Raw genomic sequence first — 12,345 nt, forward strand, 5'->3', positions numbered from 1 at the left:
TCCTCTGGCAGCGGCTCGCGCTCCATAAATTGCGTCGGTCTCTGGAACTCCCGCGTCGGGGATTTGAACCGGCGCTCGTGTGCGAGGAGCCAGGCAGCGGCAGCCGCCAGCCGAAACGCTCCGCCAGCTCCCACAGGGTGGTCGGTTTGAATCCCCGCCCAGACGCACACTCAACCTGCCAGAGACAGAAGTTAGTATTCATGTCTGGACTCATTCTTCGACTCCATCTACGGGATTCAGCGGTCGAGCAGCGGACGGCTGGTGAACCTGAACACGTGCGTCCTCCTGTGCGTGAAGGATTTTTATGATTAGATTCATAAACACACAGAGAAGCAGAATTAAATCAATATTTGTTTGTGTCCACCTTCTGCTTCACAGTTTGTTACTTGGCAGGTAGACATGAGAGGATTACCAGCAGTCAGGAGGACCCCGGCTTTTAACCCGCGAAATATCAAAGAAAGTTACACAAAACAGCTCAAACGAGATTAAAAAGGACACAAAGAGACAAAAAAAATGTTCTGCAGCTTCTCTTCTTTCTGCTCCTCCTTCATTTTCTATTTTTAGGTGTCGCATCGCGACGCCAAGTCGTCCTGGAGGTGTTTTGTTTTCTTTCTTCTTGGTTTCCCTGAAATGTTGCGTGTTGTGAAAGCGAACGTCTTCCTGTGTTTCAGTGGTTCGGAGACCTGGTGACGCCCGTCTGGTGGGAGGACGTCTGGCTGAAGGAAGGTTTCGCTCACTTCTTCGAGTACGTCGGCACCGACTTCCTCTTCCCCAAGTGGAACATGGTGAGTTTAAAAGACAGTTTGTGGCACTTATGAATGTTTCCTGGTTGGTTTTCATCGGCTTTTTTGTTTTTACCTGAACAGACTTCATGATGAAATTTGAAGCTTGTTGCACTTTGAACTTTTATTGCTTTGATTTAGCAGTTGTTGTTTTTTTGGGGGGTAATTTTCTTTGAACTTTCGACAGTAACTTCCATCCCACTGTGAACCGAACAATCAAAGACAAGATGGCAAAATTGGTGTAAAATCACAAGTAAAAGATGCAAAGAAACAAATATTCAAATGAAACCCTTTCAAAATAAAAGGGGGAAACACCTTTGGGACTGTTTGGGAGGATGAACGGTGGACAGGTCGAGTTCTCGGTCACGTTCATGTTGTCAAAGGCTAAAAAAAATTATGCTAACTTAAGTTGGCGAGGAGTTTTTTTTTTTTTTTAATTTATTGAGAGTTAAAATCTCTGATTTAATTTAATATGTTGAATCAACCTCTTTGTAATATAAAGTAATTGAACCGTTTGGTTGTTTAATTATGTGCAATCAATAGCAAACATAATGTATTTAAGTAGATTTAACTCCAATTTAGTTACTAAAGAAATTTCTGGATCAGAATTTAATGAAAAATAAATAAATTTAAAGATTATATGTAGATTTAGATTAAATTTTATGCTGTGTCCACTCAATATAATTAATATAAATTAATTCAAGTCAATATTTATTCCGAAGCAGGCAGAAGTAGATTGTAAATAAATACATTTATTTCAGTACAAATTTGATGTATTTGTACTTTAATTTAATATTGAAATTTTATGAAATAAAAATGTAAATCTTGCACATTTCACTCCAGCTATATTCATTTAAATTAACTTTTTAATCTGAAATAAACCTGAATACTTCGTCCGCCGCTGGAAAACCAACTCGCCCAAAACTCAATCTGTTGTGTGTTACCACGGAAACACGGGTCTGAGTGCCGAGCTAGCTCGTAAATGTCTTTATGAAACTGAAACCAGATGTTTTTTGTTTTGTTAGACGTGTAATAAACAGATCTGAGTATCTTCTCAAAGGATTTCATCTTCAGGAAAAAGCAGGACGCTCTGAATCCAAAGCAACCGGCCGCTCGCGTGTTTTCTGCCGACAAACAGGAAGTAACGCGTTCGGTTCGGCCCGTCGAGGTGCGTCTCCGATGTTCTGCTGCGTCTGCTCGCTCATGAAATTCAATTTCTCTGCCCTCCGACGGTTTCAGGTGAGTCAGAGCTTCTGCTCAAGTCTCCGGCGGTCAGATATGAATTTGATTTTCTTCACATTAAAACATTCATAAAAAATCTCCAGACAGCAAAAGTACAACACAGACGGCCGGATGGTTTGAACAAAGAAAACAGACGGGAGGATATTAGATCTGCTGCTGCTTGTTCTCTAACTCCCGACGGGAAGTGTTGACGGAGGTCTGAGGATAATCCGGAGGAACCGGGAGAGAGCGGCACGAACAGGAAGCTTTCCCCTAAAAACAAAGAACTTAGTTCAAAACTGGTGAATTTTAATTATTCAGATTAACTCAAAAGATTAAAGGTTCATTCAGAGTTTGAATGATCTGGAAATCACTAAAATAAAACAACGCGCGTCCATTTACAAATGGAAGTAAAACACTTCCTACATGATGAGAGCGATTTGAAACAAGCGTCCCTCCCGCCGATCCGTTCTGACCTCGTCTCTCCTCGTTCTGTTCAACTTTACATAACCGTGAATACGTTTGGATGTCCAGCGCGAGAATCACAACCAAGTTAAAAGTGGCTGCTGAGGAGGAGGAGGAAGTCCTGACCGCGTCCTCTCCTCCTCCTCCTCCCACCTCCCTCCTCCTCCTTCCTCCTCTCCCTCCGATCGATCTCTTCTTCCTGCTCCTCTCAGTGTTTTCCTGCTTCGTGTTCTCGATGATTCACAAACAATAAAATGAGAAATGAATTCTTCAAAAACCTGAAAAACTTCCCCGGCAACTTCGGAGAAAACTTCTCAGAGGAGGAACTTTGGATTACAACACACACACACACACACACACACACACACACACACACACACACACACACACACACACACACACACACACACACACACACACACACACACACACACACACACACACACACACACACACACACACACACACACACACACACACACACACACACACACACACACACACACACACACACACACACACACACACACACACACACACACACACACACACACACACACACACACACAGACAAACACACACACACACACACACACACACACACACACACACACACACACACACACACTGAGCGACGTGGCCTTTTTAAATCCCTGTTAGCGTCGTTCTGCTCGGCTGGACGCTTTAATAGAAAACAAGTGTTTCTCCGAACAAAGATGAACGCGACGCTGAAATCAGTCGTTTCCTGATGCAGGTTTTTGTTTTTGTTTTTTAAATACTGACATGAGACGGTTTCCAATCAATCAAGGTGCTTTTTATACCCAGAATGCACTGCAGGGATTATACAGGAGGAGGATAATGACGTGGCGACCCGGATCACCCCGGAGGGATTAAACATCCTCCTCCTGAGGAGCAGGAGGAGGAGCAGCTGCCTGCTTCCTACTCCTACTCCTCAGGAGGAGCTGCCTGCTTCCTCCTGCTCCTCAGGAGGAGCTGCCTGCTTCCTCCTACTCCTCAGGAGGAGCTGGAGCTGCCTGCTTCCTCCTGCTCCTCAGGAGGAGCTGCCTGCTTCCTCCTACTCCTCAGGAGGAGCTGTCTGCTTCCTCCGTCTGCTTCCTCCTCCTACTCCTCAGGAGGAGCTGGAGCTGCCTGCTTCCTCCTGCTCCTCAGGAGGAGCTGCCTGCTTCCTCCTCGACATGATTCAGGATAAATAAGACGTGAAACGTGAAGCAGCAGTTATCTTGTAATCTGCTCGTGTTTCATTCTCCAACATTATCAAAGTCTTCTCCTTAATCAGAAGAGATTATAAATTAATGTGTCCTCTCGGGATCGGCTCCATTTCATTTAAAAAACTTTTTTATTTTTTAAAGCTGATCTTTTTTCTTCGGCTTCGAGGAAAAGAACCAAACGGATGTTTGGCTCGTTTTTACTCTTCTTCTTGTTTCGGAGACGGTCGAGTGTTTACGTCAACGCAAACCTCAACAATATAGAAATAGCATATTTTAATGTTTTCAGCTGAATCTTCTCATTTTAAACAGATGTTTTCTATATTTTTACTTCATTTCCAGCTATTTTTTTTTGTTGCTTTTATTAGCACATTAGGATTTTTTTTTAAATTTTTTTTAATGGAACAGTTTCAGTTGTACCACGTTGTTAAAGTTCAAAGAACCCGTCCAGTTAAGAAATTAAAAATGACCTTCCTTTGAATAATAAAGTCATTCATAAGGTTGTTACGTTACATTAATGTAACATAAGTTAAAAATACAACATTATCCACAATTATTAAGGAGAAGGAGGAGGAGGAGAAGGAGGAGGAGTGATGGGGGCGGAGGTGAAGGAGGAGATGCTTCAAAAAGTTCAGCAGCTGCTCCTGAATGCAGCGCCGTACCTCCATCTGTGTGTGTGTGTGTGTGTGTGTGTGTGTGTGTGTGTGTGTGTGTGTGTGTGTGTGTGTGTGTGTGTGTGTGTGTGTGTGTGTGTGTGTGTGTATACGCTGACTGTCGGCCTTTGTAGCCGTCGCCTCCACATGTGGGTCCATCTGGTCCATAACGACCAGATGGACCCCCTCCCTCCCCCCCCCCACCTTTCTCTCTCTCTCTCCAGGTGAATTAAAGTCTCTCTTAATTAGAGCTGATGACTCAATTAGTCTGATTTAATAAAAAAAAATTCTCACCAAGTAATATTAGTTTTGTCCAAATGTGCCATTTAACTAATTAACTAATTATGTAATTAACACACACGATCTGTTTACCTCTGTGTGTGTGTGTGTGTGTGTGTGTGTGTGTGTGTGTGTGTGTGTGTGTGTGTGTGTGTGTGTGTGTGTGTGTGTGTGTGTGTGTGTGTGTGTGTGTGTGTGTGTGTGTGTGTGTGTGTGTGCGCGTCTCCTGTCAAAAACAAAAGATTTTATTTGAAAACAAAGTGCATATTTAACACATTTAATTCATTTCTGCCTGCTAAATAATAAAAATGTTAAAAAAAACCATCACACCAGATATTAGACAGCTTCAGGAAACATAACATCTTAATAATGGAAATTAGATTTAGGTTTCTTTTTTTCAGAAATTCCCAGCAGACACTGTCAGATTAAAACCTGTGTTGATTCTGTTGTTTAATTAAAAAACTTAATATCTCCAGAAACTTTAGTCTTAACGAGACGGCGGATCGTTAAAGCTTCGTCGACATCCCTCTAATCCGATGAATTACAACGGAGCTACATCGGGCCAAGAATTAGTCGGATCCCCGCAGATATTGTTCATTCTTGTTCATTAACGACTGAAACTTCATAAGCCGGCGGTTCTTGTTGGCGAACGAGACGCAGCTTCGTTAAAAGACAAATCTCCGTAGTAAACACTGTAATCCAGGAATTAGACAGAGCCGCACTTCTCCGGATTTAAGCCTGATCCCCGAGAGGTGATTTAGACGGAGCTCGTTAAAGCTCGGCATGTTTGCAGACATCTATTAAAAAAAACTAGACGGGAGGAGGAGGAGGAGGAGGAAGAGGAGGAGGAGATGAAAAGATAGATGCAATAAGAAGAAACAATCGAGAGGACGAAAAGAGAAAAATAAAGAATGAATTCAGGAAAAGTGAAAATCGGGAAATTTATATAAAAGGAGGAAATAAAAGAAAAGGTCACGATAAACGAAGATGAACTCGACTAAAAGCAAAACTAAACCTTCTGTTTACCGAACCAAACGACGGTTAACCTTCTCAAAGGTCGTCGCCGCGGTGATAAAAACCAAACGGTGGTTGTTTTCAGGAGAAGCAGCGCTTCCTGACCGACGTCCTCCACGAGGTGATGCTATTGGACGGCCTTAGCTCCTCCCACCCGATCTCCCAGGAAGTGGAGCAGGCGACCGACATCGACCGCGTCTTCGACTGGATCGCCTACAAAAAAGTACGTCACGTCTGTTTTCCTGTTTTACTTTGAAATCCTTCACCTCTTCTGTCTGTTTTGTTTTTACTTCCTTCTCCGGCACTTCCTGTGTGTAATTAGCCAATCAGCAATCAGCTTTTCCAGAAGTTTCTTATTTTTTAATCTTCACAGATTAATTTTGACTGTTTTTCTTCTCGACTTGTTGTTTTGTTGGTTCGCCTCCAGTTTGGAAGTAAAAGCTCACTTTTATATTTTTTCGTTCCTCCGACTTTGATGAGTCGTGTTAAACTGTAAGAACTCAGGATTTAAAAAAAAAACTCTTTCAAGCTTTCTTTATGAATTAAATAAAAAGTTTTTGTGGTCGTTAATAAACATTCATTACCAGAGATGTGGTCGTACCATCAACTGCCGTGTGTTTCTCCGTGCTGCCTGTAGGGGGCGGCGCTGATCCGGATGCTGGCGAACGTGATGGGACAGCCGCTGTTCCAGAAGGGACTCAATGTAAGTTGACGGGAGGGGGCGGGGCTAACCGCTGATAAACTTTATAGACGAACACGACACCAGTCAAACATTAATAATAAAATCCTCGAGTGTAACGACGCGCCAGAAAACTTCCTGGAATCATGTTCTTTTTTATCTCTCAGTTTATTTGGGGACGAGTTCAAAGAAAGAACTCAACATCTGGCTGAAAACACGAATCAAACATAAAATATTAAAGCAGTTTTGGGGACACAGATTTTTTTTGTGTGTTTTTTATTTCTCTTGAAATCTCTCGTTATTAATAATCCGTTTTGACTTGACAGAAGTCGCGAGTTTGTTTTATATGACTTTGAAACGCAGCAGAATACGTAACGACGCCGCGGCGTGATGTTTATTCATCATTCAGAGACTCTGCTGGAAAAACTGTTTGATTATTTTAATCCATAAAACTGGAAGAAGTCGACCTGCAGTTACTGTAAAAGATGATGTCATATGATGTAACGGGAAAGTGGGTTAAATTTAAGTTTTTGTTCCGGATAGAGTCACAGAAATATCACACACACACACACACACACACACACACACACACACACACACACACACACACACACACACACACACACACACACACACACACACACACACACACACACACACACACACACACTCTTTGTCCTGATTTTCCCACAGAAACTGCCAGTGACCTGAAACACACTGCGAACCCGATTCTATATAAAACACTGCTGATCCAGCAGTGTGTGTGTGTGTGTGTGTGTGTGTGTGTGTGTGTGTGTGTGTGTGTGTGTGTGTGTGTGTGTGTGTGTGTGTGTGTGTGTGTGTGTGTTACACTAAGCTATATAACAGCAACATTATTTCAGCTTCTCTCCGTCGTGAACTCGTCACTGAAGTTGTTGTTTTTTTAACTCTAATCAGAAGCTGAGTGAAAAATGAAAAGTTGTGACGGAGCAGAAAACAACCTGACGGAGTTTCATCTGGACGATTTGTTGGTGACAGAAAACTTCAACTGAACTAAATCTGAACGGAGGAAAAGTCAATAAATGTAGAAGTTAGTGCTGCGAATATTAAGAACTTTTAGAGTTTTACCTGATTATGAAAGTTACGTCAGTTCACGTCTGAGAAGAAGAAAATGTAGAAAGTCTGGATTTATTTAGACGTAGATTTGATCTCAAAGACACAAAATGAGCTCAGAGAGAAGAAACAGCTGAGGAAGATGAAGATGAAGAGGAGACTGAAGATGAAGGCCCAGATGTGTTGGTGATGAAGATGATGGCCCAGATGTGTTGATGATGACGATGAAGGCCCAGATGTGTTGGTGATGAAGATGATGGCCCAGATGTGTTGATGATGAAGATGAAGGCCCAGATGTGTTGATGATGAAGATGAAGGTCCAGATGTGTTGGTGATGAAGATGAAGGTCCAGATGTGTTGATGCTGAAGATGAAGGTCCAGATGTGTTGATGCTGAAGATGAAGGTCCAGATGTGTTGGTGATGAAGATGAAGGTCCAGATGTGTTGATGATGAAGATGAAGGCCCAGATGTGTTGGTGATGAAGATGATGGCCCAGATGTGTTGATGATGAAGATGAAGGTCCAGATGTGTTGGTGATGAAGATGAAGGTCCAGATGTGTTGGTGATGAAGATGAAGGTCCAGATGTGTTGAAACAAGTCTTCATTAACAGGTTTTAAATCTGAATAACAAACAGAACCGCTGCTGGTTTCTTCTGTCTCGTTATTACTCACAGCTAAGAGCAGTGTGTGTGTGTGTGTGTGTGTGTGTGTGTGTGTGTGTGTGTGTGTGTGTGTGTGTGTGTGTGTGTGTGTGTGTGTGTGTTATCAGCTTTAGTGCCGGCTCGCTCTCTGTTCTTATCACGAGTGTCATCTTGTTCCAATAAAGAGTTTCTTCTCGCCTCATTGACAAATGACTGACACACACACACACACACACACACACACACACACACACACACACACACACACACACACACACACACACACACACACACACACACACACACACACACACACACACACACACACACACACACACACACACACACACACACACACACACACACACACACACACACACACACACACACACACACACACACACACACACACACACACACACACACACACACACACACACACACACACACACACACACACACACACACACACACACACACACACACACATGCACTCAGAGGGAACAGATTACAGCTGTGTCTCTGTAGGTGTTCTCTGTTATCTGCCTCCTTTGCTTGTTTTATTGTAAACCGGAGCAGCCTCTGGGCTGCCCTAAGCCCCGCCCCTCTCGCAGTGGGAGGGGCTTTTGTGACTGGGAGGAGACAGGAGGTGATGAAGAGTTACAGGCTGGAAACAAACTTTTTGCCAACTTTTTGAACTAGGAGACAGCAGAGCGACGTCACTTCCTGTCACCTCTGATCTGTTTCCTGTTGTTGTTGTTGTTGTTGTTGTTGTTGTTGTTGTTGTTGTTGTTGTTGTTGTTTTCAGGATTATCTGGTGAGTCACATGTACAGCAACGCGGCCAGAGACGACCTGTGGAGCAAACTGTCCCAGGTAACCCTCACCTGTCCGTCTGTCCGTCTGTAAAGAGTCCGTCCTAATGAGGGCCGGACAGACGCTCGTTAAAACTCATTTTGATGACACAGAGTTTTGTCGCCGTGGTAACGCCACCGACAGACGGCGGCTCGGCTCGTCTTCCTCTTCTCTCTCCGACATGCGGGAAGCTTAATTAGCGTCGCCTTCGTTAGCGCTGTTCGTTAAGAGCTGTTTAATTAGCTGCCGGCCAATCAGAGCTCCAGTTACCCTGAAGGTCACTCCTCTCTCTAACGACGTGAACAGGCGATGACCTTTCACCTGGTTACTGACGAGTCGTTAGGACGGTTATGGACCTCGGGGATGCCGAGTTAATCGTTACGACTGACTGTTGTTGTTTTACGTGTTCGCGTCGCAGGCCATGCGCTCGGAGGGGCGGGACATCAACATCGGAGAGATGATGGACAGGTGGACTCTTCAGATGGGCTACCCCGTCATCACCATAAGCAAGAACCAATCGGAGCAGCTCCCCACCCGTTACATCACCGTCACCCAGGAGCACTTCCTGTACGGAGAGGAAGGCAGGAAAAACAACAGGTTAGACTTTTCAAAATAAAAGTTTTCCATTTGTTCCGCTGTCAAATGAAAAATTACAAAATAAGACATTTTTAGACAACTTTGGTTTCATAGAGACGAGTTACAATTAGAACTTATCATCTTTACATCTGCAGGCTTTTATTTAATTTGTTGAAATATTCCCGTTTAGTGAAAATGTGTTTGAATTCTGTCTCACCGGAGGCGGAGCCTAATGATGCAGCTGTCTTACTTTCCAACAACTACTGACCAGATTTATTTTGAAATTTGAAGCCGACGCTCGACTGACACATCTCCGTAATTATTGGATTTATTGCCTCAAACTTTCAGCGATTCAGGTGGATCGTGTTTGATAACTGGTGATTTCCTCATAGTTTATTCATCGGGTCCGAATTTTGAGTTCAAGAATTAAAAGCACATCCGACAGAAAGACATTAAAAAGAGATGAAGTGCAGTTTTAATTCAGTGAAAACTTTATTTCACTCTTACGAGGGTCCATCGAGGGAAAACAGAAAAACACTACAATTCAGTTCCTCCTCCTACCCAGGGGGGGGAGGAGCTTAAAAAAAAGTACCACAAAGCGGAGTCATAGGAACTTATAAAAGGTACTTAACTGAAGAATAGTTCCCGTGGTCAGAAAACGCCGACCGCGACATCGTGAGCGTGTGAGAATGCTAACGTTAGCAGCTAGTCATCAGCATTAAATTCTCCAAAAAAAGCTTTTTACTCCCAAACAACCAGTCGCATGCAATTTATTTAGGATTTATAATAGAAATCTTTGATTTCAAGTATGAATTAAATATTTGGGAGATTTCTTAAAGAAATAAAGCTCTTTTTTTTCTAACTTTTCCTCATTTTAAGGAGTCGACGCTCCTCCTGAACCTCTTTTGTTTCGTTGAAGCGCTAAATTGGTTCTTTTTCTCCTGAAGAAGCACTTTTTATGAGTTTTTTTTTTTCTGCTTTACATCATTTATATTACATTTATATTTGATTCACGCCATGTTTTATTCACGTCCCTCGCAACCTCTGGAGTTTATTCTCGTCACTGTTTTATCGACCCACTTTTTTCTCCTCCATCAATACTTCATCAGCTCCTTTTCTTCTACTTCACCTGTTGTTGTGTTTTTTTGTCCTCCTCTCTCTTTCTGTCACGTTTGTTCTCTCGCCGACGTTTACGATCGCTGACCTCCTCGGCGTCTCGTCGAGCACATTCTCCCAACCTCTTTTTTCTTTTCTTTTGTTTTTGCCTCGATGTTTTTCTTCTCTTTCATCTTCCGTCGTTTCCACTCGAGCTCCGAGTCGCCGCCGAGGTCCCGTCGGCTGATCCGTCGGAGCTGTTTTGTTGTAGGTGGAGTTGCGCTTCCTTCTTTCTGTTGTTGCTCTCTCCGGGTCTCATGAGGATGCGTTCACACGACGGTCCCGGGGTTGGAAAGAAGCTGTTGTTGTGCTTCTTTTTTTGGTGGTTTCGGCGGATTGATCAGAGGCTGCTGTCTGATCCCACAGTGTTACACGCTATTGACTTATCTTACTTTTTTTTTCTTTTTTTATCCTTTAATATTCTTTCCGTGCACGGAAACACCGATTTTCTGAGAAACACAGAAATGCATCGACATGAAACTCGAACACGATCCGATTTCTTGAAACCGTCGTCGTCCGGTCGTTCTTGTAGTTCGATCGTCTCTGAAATCGTTGTTTGCGGCGTCGTTGCCGACGACAACGAGCAGTTTTTCTGATCCGTTCGAGTTCATTTGAAAAATGTTCAACAGCCGACTTTTTTTTCTTTTGGCATTTTTTTATATGATTCTTCTGATGAGATTTCATCTTTGTTGTCGAGTTCAGACGTCTGTCGCTGCTGGTTTCAAGTCTGATTGATGTTAAAGAAGCTTCAAAAATCAGATCCCATGTTTGTTTTTTGAGAGTTTTTGTGTATTTTTCTCAAGAGGTTTTGAGCCGAAACATCTTTAATAAATCAAGAAATAGAGAGATGACAGGAAATGAAGGAGCTGTAAGAAATAGTTTCAAGTGTAGTTTACAGGTGGAGCCTCAGCGACCCCGGAGGCCCCGAGGCCCGAATGGCGTCATTACTGAGATATTAGGCCTCGAAAAGTGGTATGTTTGAGGGCGTGTTAGTTTGATTGACAGACCTGTGTGATGCAGTCATGTTTCCGCTACAGGAAGGCGGGGCTTAGTGTCCTCCGGTTCCCAGTCAGATCCTCCCCCTCGCTCCTCCCCAGCTCGCCCATATATGGTCGTCCTGTGTGCTCAATCTGCTGCCACAGAGTTTATCAGTGACACCGAGAAGGCATCATTATAATGTAATCTATAAGGCCTGTTGATTACCATGACAACGAATCGCTGAACACATTGATTTTAAAAGGCCCTCTTTGGAATAAATTGGACGACAACTTGAAGTGTGTCTGAAGACGTGTGACTTATTATTTTTTTCGTTCCGTTGAGAAACGCAACTAACGAAGGAAACTTCTCACTGACAGGCAGCCACTTATAAATTACCCCCGCAGCCCAACCGACTGTCACATCGCCACGGCAACCAGTCCTCGCAGTCTCGAAAGAAAATTAAGTCGGAGAGGGGGGGGGGCTTTTCATCGAGATAATCTTTCTATTCAAACTTTATTGTTGCATTTTTTTTTTACTTAAAGTGTTAAGGTGACATTTTTCGTCAACCCCCCCACCTCCTCACACACACACACACACACACACACACACACACACACACACACACACACACACACACACACACACACACACACACACACACACACACACACACACACACACACACACACACACACACCGTCCCTTCCTTCGGCTGTCTTTTACTTCGCCA

At 43.3% G+C, this 12,345-nt stretch overlaps 1 protein-coding gene across 1 annotated transcript in view; it reads left to right on the plus strand.

Moving 5' to 3' along the window:
- LOC138633150 (thyrotropin-releasing hormone-degrading ectoenzyme-like) overlaps positions 1 to 12,345 on the plus strand; it is a 107,959-nt gene that overhangs the window by 65,690 nt on the left and 29,924 nt on the right. Inside the window, exons 6-10 of the mRNA XM_069719226.1 lie at positions 672 to 785; positions 5,726 to 5,863; positions 6,278 to 6,343; positions 8,862 to 8,927; positions 9,325 to 9,503. Coding sequence (XP_069575327.1) covers positions 672 to 785; positions 5,726 to 5,863; positions 6,278 to 6,343; positions 8,862 to 8,927; positions 9,325 to 9,503 — 563 coding nt within the window. The remainder of the gene's footprint in view (positions 1 to 671; positions 786 to 5,725; positions 5,864 to 6,277; positions 6,344 to 8,861; positions 8,928 to 9,324; positions 9,504 to 12,345) is intronic.

The sequence above is a fragment of the Brachyistius frenatus genome, unplaced genomic scaffold (genome assembly GCF_029030835.1).
Source record: "Brachyistius frenatus isolate BFR_SWC_R1_liver_20210118 unplaced genomic scaffold, ASM2903083v1 Contig_210, whole genome shotgun sequence".
NCBI lineage: Eukaryota > Metazoa > Chordata > Actinopteri > Embiotocidae > Brachyistius > Brachyistius frenatus.